The 25,673-nt window shown below is 42.8% G+C and overlaps 1 protein-coding gene across 4 annotated transcripts in view; it reads right to left on the bottom strand.

The window, feature by feature from the left end:
* Window positions 1-25,673, bottom strand: part of LOC120889738 (uncharacterized) — a 185,272-nt gene that overhangs the window by 3,458 nt on the left and 156,141 nt on the right. For 3 of the 4 annotated variants that reach the window (XR_013437958.1, XR_013437959.1, XM_078047195.1), the window contains 2 exons: window positions 21,026-21,180; window positions 20,447-20,687 (listed from right to left, as the gene is read on the bottom strand). Coding sequence is in view for 2 of the 4 variants with exons in the window: in XM_078047195.1 (XP_077903321.1) it covers window positions 21,083-21,180 (98 nt within the window). In the remaining 2 variants the exon portion in view is untranslated. Of the gene's footprint in view, window positions 1-20,446; window positions 20,688-21,025; window positions 21,181-25,673 lie in introns of those variants that run through there. The other variant, XM_078047196.1, reaches the window with a different exon arrangement.

Genomic DNA, 25,673 nt, shown 5'->3' with positions numbered 1-25,673 from the left:
GAATGCCCAGAGACCAAAGAAAGAGTTAAAAAAAAAAAAAAATTCCAGGGTTGCACAAAGTGCAGTTTATTAGGGGCTCATAGACATAAGTCTGCCTTGGGCAAACCCCTGTAGCCCAGGATGGGAGGCAGATTTTATACACTAAACTAGACCCATGTTGGCTATAGCCAACCACAATGTACCTGGCTATCCTAAAAACTATTAGTATCGAATTATGTTATGTACATATACAAATATGGCATAATGAAACCCACTCTTCTGTAATAATAATTATCATGTGCCCTCAAAAAATTTTTTTAAAACTATTAACATGTCAAATGTCACTTAAGAAACAGTTTAGGTCTGCAGGTAAGGGCAATCTGGCTGTGACTTCTGACACCCCACTGATTGTCAACATGGATTCCACTGATCTGGCTGGCTAGGTTGGTGTGTCCTTTCTCTCTCACCAGTTCATGTCTGTCCCACCAAAACTCTGTGCTCGGCTGACGAAGACAAGCTTCCCAATAGAAGACCAGTTTTTAGTCCAGTCCCTGGCTAGGACCATCAAACAAGTTCTTAAAAAACAGACTGGAAGGATTATGAAGTTAAAAAAAAAAAAAAGAATGAAAGAAAAGAAAAGAAACAGGCTGCACATGACACAGAAATTCTCTGCTGACTTAGTTATCCTATAGAACTTGGAATACGTGCCAGAGTCTCTTGGGGAGCAAGATGGGATGTAGGACCAAGATGGCTGCAGTCAAATTGAAGCTCTATAGTTGCACAGCAATTTGGGGTACATGCCACAGGAATTGGGCTCCAAGAGGGATTAAAATGTGCAGGAGGTTGACTAGAGACACACCTTCAGGAGACTGAGTGAAGCAGGTTTGTCAGGGGAGAAGTCGAACTCCTTGCAGTTGCACTAGGGGCCAGAGGGAGCTCCAGAGCTGACTTGGACCTTTTACCCTACACTGGGATGGGGGCTCAGGTTTCTGTGGCACCAGGTAGACTGGTCATTAGACACTGGCTACTCCTAGTGAGGAATATGCAATCATGGGCCAGGCGTTTCCTGAAGGATGAGCAATTCCCCAAGAAGGATGAAGGAGTGAAACACAAATCAGGGAGAATAGGCACCCTGGTCCTGAGGGGAATCTAGAGGCCTCCCACAGTAGTCCATACAATGAAACACTTCTCCTCCTCCTCCTTAGAACAATATAAGGTTGAGGAAGACAGGCATTTGGTGTGTTTGTTCCCTATTTGATGTCTCCAGTGGTCCCCCAAAGTACTTGGCACATAATAGTGGCTCACTGTACCATTGTTGAATAACACTGGATTAATTATACTTTAATCTACATACTTTATTGGTTTAAATATGTAGAAGAAAATATCCATGCAACACATTTTGCCCAGAAATATTTTTTAAAATATCTCCTAAGATCCAAGGGTATTTTCTTTTGCAACCATATTGAAATTATCACATGTGAGAAATTTAGATTCATACAATGATACTGTTCAATGTAGTTTCTATTTTCAAAATTTTCCACTTATCCTAAAAACACACTTTGTAATCCAGAAATCAATATAGAATCATAATGCAAACATAGTTGTCATATCTCTTTAATATCTTCTGATATCTCTTATTCTCTCTCAATTTGGAAAATTCTTCAGTCTTGTGTGTCTTTCATGACACTGATATTTTTGAAGAGTTCAGACTAGTCATTTTGTGCAGTGACCCTCGATGTGGATTTGACTGGTTGTTTCCTCATGTTACATTCAGATTATTCATTATGTTAGTCAATTTTCTGTCATCATGACAAAAATACCTAAGAAAATCAACTTAAAAGGAAGAAAGTTTTATTTTTGGATCACAGTTTCAGAGGTTTCAGTCCATGGTCACTTGACCCTGATACTTTGGGCCTGAGACAAGGCAGAACATCATGGTGAGGAATATGTGGTAGAGCACAGCTGCTCACTTCATGGTAGTCAAAAAGCTTTTTATAAAAGAGAGAGAGAGAGAGAGAGAGAGAGAGAGAGAGAGAGAGAAAGGAAGGGAGGGGCTGGGATCCAATATCCCCTTCAAGCATATGCCCCAACCATGACCCAACTTCCTTCAACAATACCCCATCCATTAAATGTCCTACCTCTGTGGGGATTGAACTCAGGAACACTAAGAAACATCCCCAGCCCTATTTTGTATTTTATTTAGAGACAGGGTCTCACTGAGTTGCTTGGTGCCTCCCTATTGCTGAGGCTGGCTTTGAACCCGCAATCCTCCTGTCTCAGCCTCCCAAGCTGCTGGAATTGCAGGTACACGCCATAGCACCCAGCAAACACACATTTTTTTTTTAAAGGGGGTGATATATATTCCCTGTTGTATTCTCTTGGACTGAACCAGGAGGCCCATGATGTTGTTTGTTCCGTTAGTGGTAATATTAAATTGGATCACTGGTTAATTCGGTATCTACCTGACTAACCCATTTCAAACATGACCTTTGTCTTTGTCCGTCATAGTGATCTGAGATGTGAAGCTTTGAAACTGTGTAATTATCCTGTTCCTCCCAAAGTATTCTTCCAATGATTTTATCAGCCATTGATAATGCTTACTTAAATCAAGTATTACAGTGGTAGTTTCAAAATACTTTTGGAAATAAAAATATTTCATCTGGATGGCAAACAGTAGCTTTGGACCACTGCGGTAGTGTGATTAGAAATTCTATATATCATAAAACCACCATAATGGTATTATATCATGGAATTCTTCATTAGAAGTACAACTCTGGCTTGGAATGTTTCACCAAACTGGGAATATTTTAAAACTAGGCAGGCAGAGGTAAATTGGAGTCTATTTTTTATTAGAAGATGGGGGTGGTGGGGGGGGTGGTAGTCCTGGACAAAATTATGTGGATTTTCATTCATTTTGGGTCCTGATTTCAGCATCCTCCTTACACACACCTAAGGCACGTCCCTCTGCCTTCTACCTGGTCTTGCAATGCTCAGGGCCCAAACCTTCCCCTGAGTAAAACTCACTTTGCAACTGTTTAAACTTTAAAAGAATTGACACTTAGATGTAAACAGTTACTAAACCTCAATGACTTACTACTCTGAAGGTCAATTTGCATTTTAATCAAAATAACTTAATTCAGAAAACTTCTATGAAGTACCCTCCAAAGTCTTTTTTTATTGGGTAAGCTGGAGGTGAGAAACAGAAGCACCTGTTATTCTTGAGGTCAAACCAGAATTAATCTCTGGTCAAAATCCATGTGATCAAAGAATTCCATGTGTTATGGCCTGAGTGCACATTGGGCCTGGGGAGGAGGGGGTCCAGGTGAGATAACTCTGGCTTCCTTTTTCCAGGCTCTGGGGCAGCGAATGTGGAGAGGCAGAATGACATCCAGAATGCTTGAGCCACTCATTTTCTCAGGTAGATAAAGAGGGAAGGTAGGTGAGGAAGAGATGGGTGTCTCCACCTTGATTTTCTTGTTCCTAATTTAAATCTTTTCCCTCTGATTACAAAAGTAATTATGAAATAAGTCTCAGACAACAAAGAAGTGAATGTTGTAGAAGGTACTCCTACAGGTCAACCCCGCTGAGTTCTCAGCTATTAATAGCAAGGGGGTGTGTATTCTATGTGATTCTTCCTTATATGTTTTCTTGGATGAATCAATTCCCTATTGACAGACATTTGGATTCTTACCAGCCCTTTGCTATTGAAAGAATGTTAGGATGAACAACCTACAGTGAACAGCTCAGAGAATATCAGTAGCTATTTTTGAACAATAGATCCTAGAGGGGTAGAGGTGTCATTGCTGAATGCACTATTAGTTTCCCTGTTTTCTAAACCATGCAGAGACTAGCAGGAACCTGAGTCCCTGTGCCTTCTGTCCTCACTGACCCTGTGTCCTGGGAATCTGTGCTGTTCTCCCTGTAACCAAGGCTGGCAAACAGCAGAGCCTTTTCATTTATGTTGCAGATGAGGCCCTTGGGTCATGTTCAGAGCAAAGAATTGATTTTTGATTATGCTCAAAGCCATCAGTGATGCAAAGCTGCAGGGTCTATATTGCAGGGGTTTAAAATCCTTTGTGGTGATGAGAGAAACCATGGCATGGGTAGGAACCAGCTGCCCTTGCCTTTCCTCTGAAGTTGAGAACACATAGGATGATCACACAGCCACTCACATGTGTTCTGACCATCTTTGCAGATACCTCTGGACATCCTTCTTACACAGAAGAAAACATATATAATACCAACTACCAAAGCCCAGATGAAATCAAGATTCCCCAGGTCTCAGGTTAGGTGGCAATGGCCAGGGGTCACTGGTGATTGACTTCCAGTCTTACCTCCTCCCTTGCCCAATAATTTAAAACTCAGGGCAGGTAATGACTCACGAGCCATCCCGGTCAGGAGTGGGCCCTCCCCTCTCTCTTGGCAGGAACAGGAAGGAAGCTGATGACCAAAGACATGGAGTAAGAATATTGGGGGTGGGGGACATTGTATGTAGCTTCCTCCCAGAGTTGATCACATGTCATCTGGGCACAGTGGTGCAGACCTATAATCCCAGCAACTGGAAAGGCTGAGGTAGCAGTGTCACAAAGTCAAGGTCAGCCTGAGCAACATAGTGAGACTGACCCTGTCTCAAAATAAAAAGGGCTGCGGATAGAGCTTACTGGTGAAGTGATGTTGGGTTCAATCCCCAATACTCGCCCCTCAAAGAAATTCAAACCAGAGTTGATCACATGCCAAGTTAGATTAAAATGCAAGGACACAAAAAGAGAACTCAGGGCTTAACATTTTCTTCTCAGTGTTTTGTATAATACCCTTGGGTCTACCTAATTCCAATACAGAGAGTTGTAGCATGCTGCTGGTTGTTATGGGCTTGGATCTGAAATGTCCCCCAAAGTCTCATGTTCAAAGCCTGGTCACCAATGCAGCCAGATTCAGTGGTGGGGCATTTGGGCAATGTTTGGATTCATCAGTGGATTAATCCACTTGGAGATTTCTTTTCAGCCATCTGCTTCTTGCCTTCCAGACGCTGAGCAGCTTTCCTCCTCCACATTCTTCCACCATGATGTTCTGCCTCACTTAGGCCCAGAGTAATGAAGACTGCGAACCATGGATTCAAACCTCTGAAACCATGAGCCAAACTAAGTTGTTAGAGTGTCCAATTACTTTGGTCACAGTGACAAAAAGCTAACACTTTTGTGCATTCTTTTTTTTTGGGGGGGTTAAGATAATCTATTTATAATATACTTTGAATAAAAATCGCCCATAATAATAGGTGTCATTTATCGAAACATTCAAGAGCCAAGAGCTTTCACATGCATTATTTCATCTGGATGTTCACAACTCCTTAAGGTGGGTGTTTTTCAACACCCATTATAAAATCACACCCTATGTTACCCCCATTTATAGAGGACAAACTGAAGCTGAGAGAGGATGAAGACATTACCCAAGGTCACAGACTAGTAAATCAGAGGCTTGGAGACCTACATTCTGGTTCCTGAGCTCTGGGCTATTTGGCACAATATCTACTTTCATTTCTTCAAATTACCTTCCAGACTTTATCCAATGCATGCACATATTCATACTCTATTAAAGTGTGGAAAGTATTTTGTACTCTGCTTCCTTTACTCCTGCTTATCATATCAAACATATTTCTATGTTTCTCCCTAGTCAGTGTAATTGTAATTTGCATTTTAATAGGTTCATAATATTTCATTGAATCACCATAGCATCGTTTACTAAAACATTTCCTTCTATTAATGTTTTATGTCTTCACTATTTTTGCTTAGCGTAGATAATGCTATAATGAACTTCCTTGAGCTCTCAGCTTTTGCCTTAAAATATATTTATATTTCCTAAGATAAATTCCTAGGAGTGGGATTACCACATCTTATATTGCTTTTCAAAGTGGTGTGCTAATTTACAGTGCTACCAGAAGTGAATCTGTAGGCTAATTTTACTGTATTCTCACTAACATTAGTCTAATGGAACACTTTCCATCAGAAATATAAAATTAATGGAATACTATTACGATTATTGTCACAATTAAAATCATTGCCAGAAATCAAATTGTCCTCGAAGCTGCTGCCCCTCATTCCTTTGTGGTTCCCTTCCCTGTTGCTTTAATAGCTTCATTTGAAGTCCAAAGATGAGTTTGGCTCTGTTACAGGACGATGATGTCCGTTAGGAATGATGTGGAAACAAACTGAAAAGGCCTTATTCACATACTAACAGCTGATGCTAAAATTTCTTCTTCTACTGCCTTTCTAATTTCTATCTCCCTTTCACTTTCTTTTAACAACAACAAAAAAAAAATGGGGACATCTTGACCCCTACTCCCCCATCCCACATTAGTGGCCAAAATTTCAATAGTCTCCCTTTCAAGTCTGACCCATCATCCCCACTCTCAAAGTGACTGTGCTGGCTCTGATCTTTGTCATCACTTGCCCACACGCTCGTTTTGCAATAGACTCCTCCCTTATGCTGATATGTGCTCCATGTTGTTCCCAGATCAGTATTTCTAAAGCACAGCCTCTTGTCATGTCATTCCCCAGACTCAGAATCCCCACTAGTTGTCATTCGCCTCAGAAATAACATCTGAAATCTGTGCCCTCCTGCCAGCCTTGCTTCCCCCGCATGTATCCCCATACCTGTCCCCTAGAGACCTCAACTTGCCTTGAGACATGATCTTCCCAGGTCAGATTCAGTGTCTCTGCTGGACAGGATCTCCCAAGGAGAAACTTGGGGAGGCCAAGGCAGAAGGCTCGTGAGTTCAAAGCCAGCCTCTGCAACTTAGCAAGGCCCTAAGAAATTCAGTAAGACTCTGTCTCTCAATAAAATTCAAAAAAGGGCTGGGATGTGGCTCAGTGTAAGAGCCCCTGAGTTCAATCCCTGGTACCAAAAAAAGAAAAGAGAGAGAGAGAGAGAAGCTTGTCACAGCCCTCCCACTCTCTATATTTGTGTCTACTGTTTTGAATCACTCTTCAGCTGATGGAGCAAAGGAAAGTCTCTTAAACATCTTTAACCCACCAACGAATATTATGACACAAACTTTTAGCCACTTTCCTGCCTCCCGTCTTGCAGCTCCCTTTCCTGGTCTAGCCTCCACACAGCTGCTGGAGTGAGCTGTCTACACAGCAGATGGGCCACATGCCTCTCCAACTATCCAGCAGTCTCTGTAGAAAGTCATCCTAGAGCTCAATCCTGACCCAAAATCGTAAAGGCCCTTAATGGAGATGCTTTTAGACACCCACAGACCGTCCCACACATGCTGACATCTGTCTGGAGTGCCCACCTATTTCTTTTATTGTGTCCTCTGATAAGTTTTCTGAGATGGTCACAGGCAGACCTAGGCCATGATGTCATGTACTTATGTTTTTGCTTACATTGTTACACTGATTTGACCAGTACCTGCGAACTCCTCTAGGGAGGGGACTGTGTTTGATTCACCTTGGTGTTCCAGATACCTGGGATCATCTTCAGCATAGGATAGTCACTTCTAGATGAAAGCCTAGCTAGAGCCTTCCTCCTCTAAGTGGGAGGGGCCAAACCTCCATCCCTATATTCTTTTAGAAGACCACCTAGAGTGTGAAGATCTAAGGTGGAACCGAAGGAGATTCCCTTCCCCAGGACCTGGCTTTCCCTTGGTCCCCCTGAAGAAAGGGCTGGAAAGTTTATGGGAATCTCTAAGCTCTGCATCGAAAAGCGAGGAAAAAGCAGAGGCTTCACCAATCTCCGTGAAAAGAAGGACTTGGGGTTTTTCCTCTAGGTGTCTGTAGATGTAGGAAGAAAAAAAGCAGTGAGTAGGTGGACAGAAACGATCAAATTAGTTATTCATTGACTGTCTACTTTCAGTTGGCTGTTTTAGTTTTGAAAACCAAGGTTTAAGGAATCAATCAGGATTCATCTTTGAGTGTGGATGGGGCTGCCTGTGTTTCTCTAGCACATTTAGCCACCTTGTGCCTAAACAAGTGAGGCTCTGCAAACAATGGAGAAAGAGGTAAGCCGGCTGAAAGCTGTCGTCCCTCCACTCCAAACCACCATTCTATACTCTTCTCTGTGACATTGAATCTGGGGCTCATTTCTTGATGATGTCTGTTACAAATAATGTGGAAACAAACTGAAAAGGCCTTATTCACATACCAAAAGCTGACACTAAAATTTCTTCTTCTACTGCTTTTGCCAGCCAGATCCCTGTTAGTTATGGGAACACTGGAGGAAGACATGAAAGCCAGAGGAGGGAGTTGGCATCTTCCCATCTTTGCTGCTTGTTATTGATCAATATCATTGCAGCAATGACACTCCAACCAACAGCAGCAATCATTCCCATTTGGAGAGACTTCCACTCTCCCTGCACCAACCTCATGTTGCCCTTGCTGCAAAATATAACTGCTCCAATCTGTGAGTACTTGGAGGCCCAAGTTCAAGAACTTCAGGGCCTCCTCCAAGTTCAGGAGGTACCAACACCAGCTGAGGAGCACTGTTCTCTAAAGAGATCTGGTTCACACTCTATGAGGCTTCTGCTCTAGGCTTCAAAAGTTGAATAACTCCCATCTCTTCTTCATCTCTTCTTGTTCCTCCAGCCCTAGGAGCGGCAGCTGTTTCATTCAAGAACAACTTCTATATTGCTTTCTTACCTTCTCTTCAATTCCCCCTATTAAGTTATCTCTCTTAAAATAATTGGTATAGGTTCTGGTTTCCTGCCTGGACCCTGAATGACACTGTTGGGAGTCCTGTGGTTTGAGTATATCTCCCAGAGGTTCGTGTGCTAAAGACTTGGTTCCCAATGCAATAGTAGTGAGAGGTGATGGATCTTTAAGAAATGGGGTCCATTGGAACATGGTTAGGTTATGGAGTCACTGGCTTCAGGAGGGATTATTATAGTTTTTACCCACTTAGTTCATGTGAACACATTGTTATGAAAAGAACAAGTCTGGTCCCCGCCCACTCTTTTGTCTCCTGTCTCTGTACACGCCCACTTCCCCTCCTACTTCTCTGCCACGCTGTGACACAACCAAAGGGGCCTGTGCCACATGCCACCAGAACTGTGAGCCAAACAAGCTTTTTTTCTTTATAAGTGAAACAGTCTCAGGTATTACAGCAACACAAAATGAAATAAGGAAGCTACCACCTAAAGTCTGGCCCCAAAAGAATTTGAGAACCACCTCTGATCACTGTGAATTGTAATAATAATGATTGCGAGGTGTGAGTAGCTTTGAATGTATTATAAAAGACTGACTATACAAATGGACAATGGCCAAACCACATGTGACAACAGAACTCCAACCCACAACCCCTGCTGTAGAATATGCAGAAGCCAAAGCACAGCTTCTACAGAAATCTTCACAGAATGCTCAGGACTGGGCATTTTTTGCCATTGCTTCCAACTCAAGACTGATCAGAAGAATACAAATGTGCCCTCTACACCAATCTCAGAAGATGCCCTGAGCCTCTCCAGCATCCCAGTGCCAACAACCTCCAATCGGAGCCAAACTGAAGCCTTTCTTTTTCATTATTAAGCTTTCCCTTTCTGCTGCCTGAGTCTCTACCAAACCAAGTGATGGTGGCCAAATCCTTCTCATTTAAGTGAGAACAAACTTCATTTATTTCCACAGTTGGATTTAATTCTTACTATATCAGCAAACAGGATATGATACCTATTTTACAGGTAAGGAAACTCTTAGGAAGGCTAAATAATTTCCCCCAGTATACAACAAGAGACAGATCCAGGATTCAAGCCCAGGTAACTCTGACTCCAAATCCTGAACTGATCCTATCATTCTCCTATCATGGCCTCCTTGTCTGGTGTTTATCATCTCCTACTTTGGTTACATCTTAACAATGAAACCAATCTTGAAAAATCAGGATCCAATCCTAATTCCCTTGGTGTTGAAGACTAAACATCCGAGAAACACCGAAGCAAGATCAAAAAAAAAAAAATTTTTTTAAGAAACAGAACAGAGGGAGAGGAGAGAGCACACACGTGCGATTTACCCTGAGAGGAGAGGGTCCAGATCTAGTGCCTAGGGGAGTAAATGTGTCTTGCCCCTTTTATAGATTTTAGGTTTCCTTTCTTCTCATGCCTACTGGTGACCAAAAGGCAGGAAGAGAGCCTCATGGGGTGATTGCTTCTGTTGGAAAGTGATCCTACCCCAGAGGCTGTTAGCAAACAGGTGATGGGGATTGCTATACACTCACTTCCTTTTCTTTGATAATCAGCTACCTGTTCTTTGTTCTGGTCTCAAAAAGGCTGTCTCCCTGACCAGGTGAAGCCTTTCTCAAAGTTAACCAACTTGGCTCTCTCTGCACTTACTTAGATGACCCCCAGTCCATGTTCCCCATGTTATTCAAAGACAATGCTGAGGAACTGCCTTCCGATATCCTTTGCCAGGTAGGTGGCTGAGGAACACCATGAGAAGAGTGAATGGTCTGTGGTAGAACTGAGCTTTCTCATTTTCTTCCTTGGGCTGTGGTGTTGACTGAGGACAATGTCTTGGGGAGAAGGGATTGCATGTTTGCACTGGTGGAGTCTCCCGGATATCCATAGGGTCACAGATCCAAAAGAAGCAGGAGGCAAGGTATTCTTGTGCCTGTATGAGTTCAAAACAAAATTGTCCAAGTCCAAAAATTTATCATCTCAACTATTTAGAATTTTATACATATACGAGGTAGATGATCACCCCTTTCCTCTTCTCGCTCACACAAGTGTCTCTAGTGCCTCTAGATTGAGGTCCTGGAGGTGGCAGGGCCTCAAAACCCTACCCCACCCTTTAGAAATCTGAAGGACCCGCAGATGCCTCGGGACGCCACTAGGTGGCACTAGTACGGAACTGATGAGACGTTCAGGCTTCATACCCACCGAAATTTCCAGAGACCTCATTGTTTATCAAGGAAGGCCAAGAGAAGCGAGGTAAAATAGATGCTGCATCTGGAAATAGTGCTTCCCTTCTAATCCCACAGCCAGGCTTTTATATGATTGTGACTTTTATCATTAATAGCATATTTGTCCTGCACTGGGGCCTGAATTAGCAGAGGTTTAATAACTGAAAATGGTCTAATGTTTCGATTAAGCTGAGCAAGGTCATCAGGCTCTTCAGAAAAGTGACCTAAGCAATCTCCCAGTGGTATTAATGTAAATGAAGCTTTTCTTTGATTAGCTTTGTTCTGCTGCCCTAAGCTTTCAAAATGAAAGGTTTTCTGAAGATCACAGATTAATTACATCATCATACAAAAATAAGATTTTATAAACTACCAAGCAAACAAGAAGAAAAAATTGAGAGCAACATGTTCCAAGCTTTTACCAGTGGCTGAAGGCAGACTTGTGTAGGAGGCAGGGTCTTAGAATTGAATCTGGGTTCAAATCAGCCTGCACATCTTTGGGCAAGTTCCTTAAGCTTTCAGAGCCTTAGTGTTCATTAAAATACCAAAGTAAGGGCTGGGGATGTGGCTCAAGCGGTATGCCTGGCATGCGCGGGGCGCTGGGTTAGGTCCTCAGCACCATATAAAAATAAAATAAAGATGTTGTGTCACCGAAAACTAAAAAATAAATAGTAAAAAATTCTCTCTCTCTCTTAAAAAAAAATACGAAAGTAAGTCACTTTCGTATAGAACTTTGAGAGTTAAATGATTTGTTGCACATAGTAGGTGTGCAGCAAATGAAAATCCCCTCCCCTTTTCACCAAGGGCTTTGCATCAATAATCAAAGTGGATATGAAAGTGGATATGCTGTTCATCAAGCACCCTGTCAGGATTTCATTCCTTTGAAATCATTCCTCATCTACAATTCCGTTTTGGCTTGCAGATTGTGGAATACAGCTAGCTAGGGCAGAGAATGGTGTGGGACAGAGGGTTTGGGTTTAAAATGCAGATTAAGGATAAATGCAGACTTCTGCAATCAGGGTCTGTGCTAGCACCTCCTACGTGGCTTGCTTTCAGAAACCCTGCGCTGTCCTGAGAGCACATTCATTTACCAGCATTCTTCCTGCTTGGCTTTATTACCTTAGAAATGTGGAAACTGGATTGTGGGTTCGGTCTGGTTTCAGGTGGGTAAAATGGAAGGATCAGGTGTGGTTTTTGAAGTATGAGAAAGTCTCTCTCTAGGTCTTCAAGAGGTCAACTACATTCCAGTTTCTCTCTTAAACGCATTGTTTTTAGTCAGCTTTTTCACTGCTGTGACCAAAAAACTTGACAAGAACAATTAAAGGAGAAAAAGCTTATTTGGGGGCTCACAATTTCATACGTCTTAGTCCATAGACAGCCGACTCCATTCTTTGGGACCTGAGGTAAGTCAGGAAATCATGGCGGAAGGGTGTGGCAGAGGACAGTGGCTCAGAACATGGCACCAGGAAGCAGAGATACTCCTCACCACCGACAAAATATATACCCCAAAGGCATGTCCCCAAATGACCTACCTCTTCCAGCCACACCCTACCTGTTTTCAATTACCATTCAGTTAACCTCTATCAATAGATTAATGCACAGATTAAGTTAAGGCTTTCTTATAACCTGATCATTTTACCTCTAAACCTTCTTGTATTGACTCACACATGAGCTTTTGGGGGACACCTCATATCTAAACCATAGTCACAAAGCTAGATGGGAACCAGGTTAGGGTATAGGGAAAGCACTTGGTCTGGAATCCCCATGCAGAGCCTGCCTGACTCTGCTACTATAATATAATGAAGAATTTCTCTGGTATTTACTACAGGTTTCCAAAACAGATATTTCTCAAATGTTGGGAGTATCTGTTATCCATGAGGTCCTTGAACCACACCATAGTTTATGATCAGGAGGTAGCTCAGGATGGAGGCTGATTACCAGGAAGAATAACCATGTGATTAGAGGGCTGGGGTTTTGAACCTGGAGAGGGGTGGGGGTTGGAGACTGAGTTATCCATTATGCCTACGTGAAAACTCAGTAACTACCCTGGACACTGGAGCTCTCTGAGCTTCTTAATTGGAGAACACATCACTGAGTAGAAGAATGATACTCCATGAGTTATAGAGAAAGGACACAGAAGCTCAGCATTTGGAACCCTCCCAGGCCCAGCCTTCTGTTTCTTTTTATTTGATTGATCCTGCTTTGTATCCTTTAGAACAAAATTGTAGCTATAACATTCTCTTGGGTTGTATGAGTCATTCTGAAAAACCAGCCTCTACCTCAGAGCAAAGCCTGTCCAAGGAAGAAGCATGACCTTTGTCCTTGGAAAGACCCACAGAGCACTCCTAGGCACATTCCCACCCTGCTAAGTTGTTTATCTACAAATAACAGGAGAGATCTGCTGTGCCAGGTGTCCCTGACTCAGTCAGGCTAGGTGGGGATCCATAGCAATCCCCTAGCAGCCACCAATCAGCATGAGACAGGGAAATACCTGGGATGCCAGATGACCCTCCCAGTAGTTTATGGGGGGTGATAACATGTTGGGAAGCCATGTAGTTCAGCACGTACACCCCTCTTGGCTTAAACCAATCAGTTCAAGCCCTCTGGTACTAACCAATCACCTCTACCCAACTTGTTCCTGCCAGTGAATGTGCTAATCATGTTTTAGAGTTGTTATTTGATTTTCCCGCGGTGTGTGATGATTTGCTAAGAGATGCTATGATGTATGTGGGGTCCCTGCCTTCTCCAAAGAGTGTATAAAACTGCTGCAAACCCTGGGCTCGGGGCCTCTCAGCGTCACCAGTTGCTGAGTGTGCGCGGGGAGGACCGAGCTAGCTCGCAATAAACACCTCTTTGCTGCTTACATCGATCTTGGTCTCTGGTGGTCTTTTGGAGGTCCTGATTTTGAGCATAACAATTCTAGCAAATTATCAAACCAGAGGGAGCTCATGGATGCCCCCCAGGTGTGTAGCCTGTGTTTAGATTTGTGGGTGATGTAGGGACCTCATCTGCAGCTGACATCTAAGTGAGGCAGTCTTACCAGGGCAGTGCCTTTCACTTGTGGGCTGTCCTGGCTCCAGCTGGTGAATGCCAGAACTCAACTACAGCACTCCAGCATGCATCAACATCACCACACCCAGCTCCCTGAGAGGTAGTCCTTCTTCTATAAAATGAAGCAGGTGGTGATGGTTACTGTAGCCACTCAATAGACAGTATGGGTGAAAGTATTTGTACAATTCTTCCTGTCCCTACTGATCCACCTGGTGACCTCAGGTCAAAACAGTCTTCCAGAGCCTCAGCTTCCATATCAGGAATGTTTTAGTTTGCTTTTTTTGCTGCTGTGACCAAAAGATCTGTTGAGAACAATTTTAGAGGAGGAGAAGTTTATTTGGGGCTCATGGTTTCAGAGGTCTCAGCCAACCCCATTGTTCTGGGCCCAAGGTGAGGCAGGACATTATGGTGGAAGGATGTGGTGGAGGAAGGCAGCTCCAGTCATGGCCACAAGAAAGCCAAGACAGAGCTTTCACCATCAGAGACACAATACAGACCCCCAAAGGAGAGTGTTAACCCACCTCCTCCAGCCACACCCTACTTGCCTACAGTCACCACCTAGGGTTAATCCCTATCAATGGATTAACACACTTATTAGGTTAAGACTCTCACAACCCACTCATTTCACCTCTAATCTTTCTTGGAACGCCTCACCCATGAGCTTTTCTAAACCATAACAAGGGAGATGTACCCATCTGTTTCTGTACCTCACAGAGTTGGATTTTTTAAAATATTTTTTTAGTTTTCAATGGAGCCTTATTTCTACTTATTTGTATGCATTGCTGAGAATTGAACCCAGTACCTCACACATGCTAAGCAAGCACTCTACCACTCAGCTACAGCCCCAGTGCCCCTCATAGAGTTTTATGAGGATCAACTGAGATTATCAATGTGGAAAACCTTTTGAAAATAAAATTGTTTCTCTTATTTTTTTTCTAATTTCTAAATACATCACAAAAACACAGATGAATATTTTTCTTTTCTTAATTTGAGGTTCTTGGGATAGATGGTCAGACTTAAAAGATAGGCCGCAAGGTAATTGAAGAAATTCATTCTAGAAAGCACTGGTGTCTCACAGAGCCTCTCAGAGCTAGACAACATTCCTCCTGAGGAACAGAAATTGAAAAACAAAGACTTCTGGACACAGGATGCCACATGGAGAAAAAAAGGCAGGAAGGGGTGGGTATTATTAGTACAGTCCCAAGAGCAGACCCTGTGGATTACAGCTGTTGATCTGCAATGGATTTAGCTTTCACCTGGTGGTTAAAGACACCTCAGCAGCTCCAGGTAGGCTCACTCATAGGTATGAATTGAATACAGCTATAAATTTAAAGACATAGGCCAAAGATCTCAACTAGCGATTTTTCAAAATTATGTGAGTCTTATAGATAAAATCCTCTCCAGTTTAATGTCTCTTATGAATCAGGGTGGGGACTGATTATCTTCAGTTCAATATGAAAAGAACAGAATTGAAGTCGGTTGGCTCATGCCCAGGTTTTGTGCCGGGACCTCAGCATAGGCAGAGTGGAAATCCTCTTCCACCCCCACCAACTGGATCTTCCTCCTGGGGAACTTGGAGAGATTCCCAATCTCTGGAGGAACTTAATGAAGGCCACTCTCCATGCTATCGCCCTCATGAGAAATTTGGTCACTCTCTTCCTTACCCCCTACTTCCAATCCATTAACAAGCTCGGCACGTTCTACTTCTTAAAGACATTTCTCAAATCCATTTTCTCCTATCTATGTTTCCACTTTGACCTTTTTTTTCAGGCTCAAATAGGGTTGAGTCTGCGGGGGAAACCTCCGGCTCCAGCTACATACAGATTTGTTCAGGAAATTGGAGGGCTGGGAGATTGGTCAGGAAATTGGGAGTGCAGCTGGTGGGGGGAAGGAGCGTCCATGAATTCAGCTTGAAGGGGTTGAGGAAATGAACAACTACCAATGTCCCTGTCTCTTTGCCAAATACGTCTTGATAAAGCAAGTGGCTATGTTGTATTCTTACCTGACTCTCATAGTTTGTACCAATGAAAGGGACCTGTTCTATTAATAACTATCTAACCTATGTTATATGTCCCATTATCCCTATATCCACTTCAAAGAATATCACTACTCTTAGACTTCTGGCTGGTACCATCAAGAATAGATTAGGACACACTGGGTGAAGGAGTGAGCACAGGTGGAAGGGGAGAGGGGATGCAGAGAGGAGAATACAGAGCATCAGACCCACTGTCGTTGCCATGACAACTGTGGAAACTCCTGCTCCACCCGCTTGAAATTTCCTGACTCTTGGAATGAAAGGCAGTTAATTTAAGGGTTCATCCTAGCATCTTTGCAATTACAGTGATTATCGGAGCAACTTGCTGGTGAGACTAAATGAGGTCTCTGGGGAGCTTAGGTCTAGGACACATTCTCAAAAAAATACATATTTATATCAGCTCACGAATAAAAGTGAGAGGATAGAAACAGATGGGATGGGACAGTCTTCAGAAAGTAAGAGAAGATAAAAGAATACAACAGTGGAGGAGAGAAAGAGGGTGGGACACAACTCATTAGATCAAGTCTCCACGTGGACCTGACCGAAGGGTATTCATTTGTCCTCTGTTGTTCTACAAACCTATCTTAAGCATCTATAGATGCTTTGCCCTCAACTAGGCACTAGGTACAGAAAACTAAACAGAATGATCTCTGTCTTTAAAATATTGTTTGAAGGAGATAAATAGAGAAAGAGGTTGAGATCTAGATGAGAGAGCAGAAACCATCGATAGTGAAGTTCCCATATTTGGGACCAGTACCACTACTTGATGCTTTTCCTGATTACCTATTTATTTTTTATAACAATTTAGTGAAACTGTCACCATATCTCTATTCTATAGTGCCAAGTTTCTGTTCCCGTGACTAAAAGGCACAGGGTTTACTCCAGTTGAACTGGGCTAACTGGGCTGTGCAAAATAACCACACAAGAGACACAAAGACCTTTTTCTTTAGGGTCGCAGTGATGCTCCTCTGACCTTAAGGGTCCACAGGAAGAGAGCACCGGCTGACCCCTTTTATTAAGGAGAAGCTATTCAATGAGGCAAGGGGTCAGGTTTCAGGGGGCTGAGTCTATCTTCATGATGTCCACTGTCAGCAGGTTGACTGACACCTGGGTAGGCCACACCCAAGGGCACAGTAAGGGAAGGGGACACACACAAGGCACTTCCATGAAAGATTCTACCCTAAACAGGGCAAGGGATTATATTACAAAGGAACAGGTGAGCGTAGCTTCACCCATGGGGCTGTAGCAAGACACACCCATGCACGAGACACTGACTCTCGGACCCAAGAAGGGTGGGGAAAGCTCTGCCACATTTCTGTGTCTGAGCGCCTCAGCACCCAGCCGGGGAGTGTGACTCAGTCAAGTGCAAGGTTGGTCTCCCACACTATAGATAAAATAACTAAAAGAATAAGGTTAAGTGACAAGGCTAGGACTCAAGCAGGGGTCTTCATTTCCAAAATTTCAGGTTCTCCTCACCATACAACTCTGCCTCCAACATGTTAAAATGCCCTCACTCAGTTTAATCCTCTCTGTCCAGAGAGCTTTGCCCACACTCCCTGTCTTCATCTCCATCCGCAAGTTCCCAGGCACATTCATACACAGGCAATGTAGATTTGTTAGAAAGAAAAAAAAAAAACAATTCTCCAAATAGATGGAGTTTTGGTTTTGTTTGTCTATGGTTTATTTATTTGTTTTACCACAAAGGTTTAGAATAAGGCACATACCTAAGATTAATACTAAACTGTAGGGGCTGGGGTTATGGCTTAGTGGTAAAGTGCTCACCTAGCATGCTTGAGGCACTGAGTATGATCCTCAGCATCACATAAATGTAAAATAAAAATATTATGTCTACTTAAAACTAAAAAATATATATATTAAAAAATAGTAAACTGTAAAGAATGAAGATGGTGATGATGGCAGAAAACTAAACCAGCTTTCTGATGAGTAAACCCCTCATTCTGAAAGAAAGCTGCCCCATGCTTGTGAAATCTGAGCTACTTGCCAGACCTACTCTTGGTGATGACCCCTGCAAATCCTACAGTTCCTCCTGCCCACAAGAAACAAACTAGGAAAGAGACTGCAATAAAGAAAGGTGAGGGAGAGAAGAAGGAGAGATGAAAGAAGAAAGGGAAGAGGGAAAGGGATAGTTCTAATCTATTCAGGCTGCTATAACAAAATGCCATAGTCTGGATAGCTTATAAACAAAAAAGCTTTATTTGTCATAGTTTTGGGAACTGAGCAGTCATGATCAATCTGCTAGAGATTTAGTTCCCAGTTCTTCTTCTTGGCTTACAAACTGCCACCTTCTCAGTATGTCCTCATAAAAGTGAAGAGTGCTCTGGTCTCTTTCCTTTTCCTGTAAGAGAGCTAATGTCACCATGGGGTCCAAAGACCCCAGCTCCAAATGCCCTAACATTAGGGCTTTCAGTGTTTGAATCCTGGGGGACCAGAGCTTCTAGTCCACAACATGGAGTGAGGGAGGGAGGATTATTTTCCAACTAAAAGTAAGGGATTGTGAAGCTACTTTCTGTTTTTCTGCACTATCCAGCTTTCTCTACAGGTTTGTAAGGAAAAGGAAACAATGCTAATCTTCAAATTAACTCTTTGGTGACATGGGACTCACTGCCCTTCTGGAAGAATTCAAATTCACTAATAATACTTTTAGGAAAGGGCACGTTCTATTATACTATCCTGCTCTTTATACTCTTAAAAGAATATTCCCAAAATCCATGTTGTTCAGACAACTCATGTCCCCAGGTGGACTTATTGTAAGACAAAAAAAAACTAAGTCTTATTCTCCCCAGGGAAGAAAGCAGGAGAGGGGCCATCTGTCAGCCAGGTGAGTGTTCACTGTGGACAGAACCTGTCCTGGAAGCCAGAGGGAACGCTAGGCAAAGAGCTGGCCTGCAGGAGCCCAGACCTCAAGACCCACAGGAAGGCTACTACCCCGACAATTACGGCTCACACAGCCAGGTGGGAGAGGTGCCCCTCCGTGAGGCGTGCACAAGGGAGACAGCAGATCCAGGGGATGGGGGGAAGGGTAAATTTTGAGTTCCATTTTAAACAAGTTTTGCTTAGGCCATCACGAAACAAAGTAGAGACAGAAAACCAGTAGGTGGTCAGATCAACAGACCTGAGCTTCAGAGAGAAACTTAGCTACAGATGGAAACTGAAGGTGCAGGAATGAGTCATCTGTGGAATGAGAAAAGAAAGCAGCCCGGGACAGAGCTTGTCTTGATTTGAATGAATGATTCAATGCATGGATGGAAGTGTTGTGCGAAAAAGCTACAACAGTAAGGCGGCAGGCTGCAAGAGTCTGGTGTCAGTGTGGCAGGGTTCCAGCCCCCCTCCCGACTCTGGGTACCTCTGGACAATCTCGAGCTTGTCAACATTTTGCCAAGTGTGCATCTCAGGAGTGAATGCAATAGTCCCCATGCAGTATGGATGGTCTGGGGAGGAAGACACGTCCCCCCTCACTTCTGAGATGCTATACTACTACTACTATTCTTCTTCTTCTTCTCCTTCTCCTTCTCCTTCTTCTTCTTCATAAACACCATAGACTCTTTGTTTATTTATTTATGTGGTACTGAGAATCGAACCCAGTGCCTCACGCATGCTAGGTGAGCACGCTACCACTGAGCCACAACCCCAGCCCTATACTCTTCTTGATGCAGCCCTAACTCATATTAAGCTTTCTGGCTACCACATCCTGGGTGACTTATGCTGGATTTACTACCTATATTAGTTTCCTATGGCCACCATAACAAAATACCACAAACTGGGTGGCTTAAAATCACAGGAATTCACTCGTTCACAATTCTGGAGGCTGGACATCTCGGAAAACCTAGTAAGATAGAATCCTGCTTTGCCTTTTCCTGGCTCTGTGTGGTGGCCAGCAACCCTTGGTGTTCATTCTTTTCTCTCTTCTGCCACCTCACGGAGTTCTCACTATGAATCTGGGCCCTAATGTCTCCTATATTATCAGGATGCTAGTCATATTGCAGCAGAGCCCCCAGTGACCTTATGTTGACTGGTGGCATCTGCAAAGACTCTGTTTCCAAATAGAGATGGTTCCTGACTTACACTGGGTCAATATAATGATATTTTTCCACCTTACAATGGTGCAAACATGATATGCATTTGGAAGAAACCATACTTTGAATTTTTCAGTTTGATCTTTTCCTGAGTTAGCAACATGCAACAATATTCATTCACAATGCTGGGTAGTAGCAGTGAATCCCAGCTCCCCTGAGCCACACCATCAGGTAGGTAAACAATGAGCGTTCCACAGTGCACTGCATTGCTCATCTAGAACCTTCAGTGAGGTAGATGCATCCAATGCACTTTACATCTATGAAAGGTTTGCCAGGACAGAATCTCATCCAATGTTGAGGAGCATCTATACTACAGTCTCCCCTTATTTGTAGTTTTGCTTTCTGCAATCTCAGTTGCCCTCTGAGATTAACCCCAATCTAAAAATATTAAATGAAAAATTCTAGAAATAAACAATTTGTTAAGTTTTTTATTGTGCATGATTCTGAGTAACATGGTGAAATTACATTCTGTCCTGTTCAGGATATGAATCATTGCTTTGTCCAGGATATCCACACTGTACACAAAACTTGCCCTTCAGCCACTTAGCCATCTCAGTTATCAGGTCCACCTATTTAGTGTCCCAATGCTTGTTTAGAGAGCTTGGAATTAGTGGAGATTTCAGACATCCTTTGGGGGTCTTGGAACATATCTCCTGCAGACAACAAGGGACACCATAAAACAGGGAACTGGGATTAGAACTTAACATATCTTTTCAGGGGACACAATTCAACAGAACTATCCAATAAAAACTCCAAGTGTCTTATCACCCTTGCTGCTCTATCCCTCCTAAGCCTCACCTAATTTCCACCAGTCCCAATTTTTCAGTGCAGAAAAAGTGGAAGGACTCAGCACCCCACAAATAAGACCTGCTGAAAATTATCATGAATTCCTTCTGCAGTTGGTTTTACATCTTCAAAACAAAACTATCACGTTTTCAGCTTTCTGCCATGTCTCTACCTTCTGTCTGTCTCCACCTGTCTTGTTGTTTACCTCTCTCCCTCTTATGTCTTCCTCTTCTCTCTTGTCCTTCCTCACGCTCAAGTGTGATCATGTGCATGCAAACACGAACAGACACCAGAAACACGAACACACGTCCCCGTGCACCATCTTGCCTGAATGATGATGAACCAAGTAGTCAAAAAGACCTGTGAAAAGCAGAAGGACAAGCATCAGGGTATGAATTTCCAATCAAAGAAAATACTAGAAATGGGATGAAAAAGTGCAGCTGCCAGATATCTAATGCTATGACTCCGAGGATCTCTTAGCATCAAAAGATAAAGAGTAGTAGAGCTATTGGGAGAAAGAGACTCCCCCAAACCGGAAAGAAAATCAATTGGTTCCCAGAATCAGATTCATTATTTTTGTTTCTAAACACAAAATAGGTCACTTAAGTCAGACTGTTGTGTTTCTCGTCCTCTGTTTTGGGTAACTGAGGATGTTAGCAAAATGAATTGATTAGACAGTGTGATGTTTGAAGGTATTTGGTCCATTAAACAAACAAAGCCTTCATTAAACATCTGCAAAAATTATTCAGAGCACAAATTCATGCTGTGAAAAATAATATTATTTACTATAAATAAATGCATTTAAAAATCTTAGTTCTTTAGTAAGACCACTGCTGTTGGTTATTGAATGTCCTCCAAAGGCCCCTGTGTTAAAGGTTTAGTTGCCAGCTGTGGTGCTAATGGGAGGTTGGTGGAACCTCTAGGAGGTGAGGCCTAGTGGGAGGAGGTTAGGTTGTTGGGGCGTGGTCTTTAGGGGATATTGGGATCCCAGCTCTTTCCTTTCTCCCTTTGCTTCCTCCTTCACCATGTGTTCCCACCATGATGACTTCTGTCACTGCAGGTCCAAAACAACAGGACCAAATGACTATAGAATGAAATATGTGAAGTCGTGAGCCAAAGTGAATCTTTCCTCTTCTGAATTGATTATCTTACATATTTTGTCACAGTGACAGAAAGCTAACTCAACCCCCACCTTAAAAAATGTACACCTGTCTCCCACCTTTTGGCCTTCCCACCTGCATCCCCCATCACATGCAAGATAGGAGGGGGGGGGAATAAAGGACAGGAATGTGGGAGGACAAAAGAAGACCTTAGATATAAAAGGGAGAAGACCTCCCCTTTCCAGGGATTCCACCTTTCGGGTCCCCTTCTTCCTGGGGGCAGGGGGAATTTTTTTCTGCTATGCTTTAATAAAGCTTTGCACTTTCCACTCTAAAAAAAAAAATGTAAACTATATTGAAAGGTAAATATCTCTGATACTTCCTTTTTGCCTTAGATCCAGTTCAGCTGAAAGTCCCATGATTTCTTCTTCCACCATGTGTTCAGGGATCACCCACTTTCCCATCCAATTTTCCTCACCATATATCAGCCATTTTCACATCTTATCTACATTGCCACGTAGTGTTCTTTCTAGTCTGTCTGTCCTGCCCTTTCTTGCTCCCTGACAGTCCATTGGCCAGAGTGCAACCAGAATGACCTTTGAGTAATGTGAATGTGATCATGTTAGCTCTTTAGAATGCTTCCAAGTTTTCCCTGGCTTCACTGCCCCTCTAACACCATAGCTGCCCTCTATCCCTCTTGCTCTCTGAACTCTGATCTCAACAGCCTTCATGGATCCTTCGGGGCAGCAAGCTTATTTATACCACAGGGTATTTGGAGTCACTATTCCTACCAGATTTTCCCCTGGTTTGACATGCTGCTGACTAAATGTCCCTGATTAAATGTCACCTACTCATAACAGCCTTTTCCTATAGACTCATCTAAAGTAACCACCTACCCTATCGCTTCTCTTTGTTTACTTTCACATACTCACCAAAATCTAAAACTGTTCATTTGCTTTCATGTTTCTCTTCCCTTTTCACTTAAAACTCCACAAAAGCAGAAATCCTACCTATTTATAAATCACTAAACCTCCAGAATGCAGAAAAGCCCCTTGACACTTTGTAAGTACTGAATGATTACTGAATGAATGAAAGCATAAACCAAATAAAGTGCTGAAGGAATGAAAAAAAAATATTTTTACTTTAATGATGGAGGGTTAATAATTCTAGTATGTGGAAGCCTTTCTGAATCATCAAGAAAAACATGAGCAGATCTAAGAAATGCTGGGTTGGAGGCTCCCAGCCAAGATAAAAAATATATTCTCAACTCAGTCAATAATATTTAGACACTTTCTTCTTTCTCTTCCATGGAAAATTAAGAAGATGCTAAAAGCAAAAAGAGAAGGTTTTAGAGCCTACAGATATGACTGAAAATAAAGAGACAAAAACAGGTAATAAAGAAGAGGATGAGGTGCCTGGTGATTTAGGTGGCACTTCAAATGACCAGGCTGAGCAGTCAAGGGGAAGGCTGTCTCATTTCACAGGGGCAGCCTACCCCAACAGGCAAGGACTAGATCAGCATTGTTCACTATCAGCCTTAATCCTGTTCCTTCCCCTCCTCTCTTCTCTCTCTGTTTTCCTGTTCCTGGAATAAGTGCATACAATTAAAATGGAACCAGAAAGGAGAGAAGTGGAGAAGAAGAGATATTGAGAGAATGGTCTACAGAATGATATGTAACAAAAGAGCCACATAATGAGTGATAGGAGTGTAGATCTAATTTTATTTTTCTAAAATAAACAAATTACCTAATTTTGAACTGTTTAATACAAAACTTAATGATGGAGTGTGGCAGGTCCATTAGGAGTACCCGACTAGTTGTGCCAAATGCCATGCATCCCTGATCCACACGTGCCTGCAACTGGGTAATCCTGGTGAAACATATGTATCTCCCAAAATCAGCATGGGATTTATGAAAACTCACAAGAGGACAGAAGCTCAGAGCAGGAAAAAGAACAGAAAAGCAAACCTAGACATTCCACGGATGACCACAAAAAGTTTAAGCCAGCGAGTTGCAGACTCCCCTGCTCCCAACAGTATACGGTGAGATCACGTGCCCACAAGGGGGCAGTATCTAACCAACTGCAAGCTCAAGTACTGGAAGGAGATTTGGCCATGATGGTACTACAGAGGAGACCCTCAAAGATTGAGATTTGTAGCCATTGATTAGTGTGTATGTCTGTTTGCTATTATTTTGACCCCAAAGTGTCCCCCAAATACTGAAAGGGTCCGCATTAAAAGCCCATTTTCAGAAGTAGTTTCTCATATGAGATTAACAAATATTTTGCGTCAGTTTTTTGATGACCTCTCCACTCGTCATACTCGAAGTCTTTTTTAAGATTCCAAACAGAAGGGTGTTGAGATGTCTCTAAATAAGAATCTGAATGGAGGGTGCTTTCTGGCCCTGGTTACGTCTTAGCCCTCCCACTCAACTCCCACAGGCAGAAATTCCTGCCCCACCTCTCCACCCCACCCCCACCCACCACCATGACCAAAGACTAACAAGACCACCTGGGGGCACCTTAGCTGTGATTTTTGAGGTTAAAATTCAGGAAGTCTTCAAATTCTGGATCTGAACAGACCACAGGAATCAGGCTGTATTTGTACTCCAGAAATCCCTGCCTCCAAAGACTTAACATGACAAGAAAAAAGAAACACGTGACCTGACACTGGCCTCTGGCTCCTTCCCTCTTAGGGGTATTTGTAAAAACCAAAGATTAACATCTCAGCAAAGCACCAGAAATGGCGCGCGCGCGCGCGCACACACACACACACACACACACACACACACACACACACACACACACGCACGCATACCTTTCCCACACACCATGCTGTCCTGTAATCTAGAAAGTGGTTCTCAAACTTCAGCTTGCAGCAGAATCACCTGGAGAGTTCAGACCACAGAGTACTGGGCCCCTCCCCAGGTAGCAGCTTTGCACTTCCAACAAGTTCTAGGGAATGTTAATGCTGCCTGTCAGCTGTGTTGATGATAGCGCAGAAGGACTTGTCTATCCACTACCTTGTCCTTAAGCACTAGAATATTCAGGAACAAACTTCCATTGGTAAGACACAAGACACACACACACACACACACAGAAAGTTTACCAAGCCTACCCTATGCTGAATGCCTCCTTTATCTCCTGTTAATTAATCCTCACAAACTCCTGGAAATTTTCAAATGAGAAAACAAAGGCTCAAGGGGGTTATATGAACTAGTTAGTCCAGGAACCTGGATTTCATCTGGCTACAAAATTCATGCTGTGCATTCTGTTTCCCATATGGAAAGCTGATAAAGTAAAATAAGCAAAAAAAAAAAAAAAGTGTAAAAATAAGCAGTTTTTAAACAAAAGTAAAAAAAAAAATCCCACAGGCAGTGTAGCACAGCTTTATATTCACAATTAGTATCAGAGATGAATCCAAAGTTGCCCTACTGCCCCAGGAAATACAGAGCTCTTGAGAAAGAGGCTCCACAGTAACCAAGAGCTCAGCAGGCGATAAAGCTGAAGTTGCTGCTGGAGGTCCACTGCCTGGTAGAATAGAGCACAATACATTATTTAGAATGAATGTAGTTTCTATTTTTGCATTCTGAGGAGAAGGAGGTATTTGTAAAAAAAAGGGTGTTAGGGAGTTTGTTTAAAGGCTTTTTACAGATCAGAATTCCCCAAGCTGAAGGGTTTTTTTTTTAAATGATGAATCAAGAAAGGGGAAAAACAAATGTGATGAAATGCTTAAATGCCCGGGGAAACTGATTA

The sequence above is a fragment of the Ictidomys tridecemlineatus genome, chromosome 4 (genome assembly GCF_052094955.1).
Source record: "Ictidomys tridecemlineatus isolate mIctTri1 chromosome 4, mIctTri1.hap1, whole genome shotgun sequence".
Taxonomy (NCBI): Eukaryota; Metazoa; Chordata; class Mammalia; order Rodentia; family Sciuridae; genus Ictidomys; species Ictidomys tridecemlineatus.
Note: the sequence above shows the minus strand (reverse complement) of the source record. Positions and strands in the feature narration are given on the sequence as shown.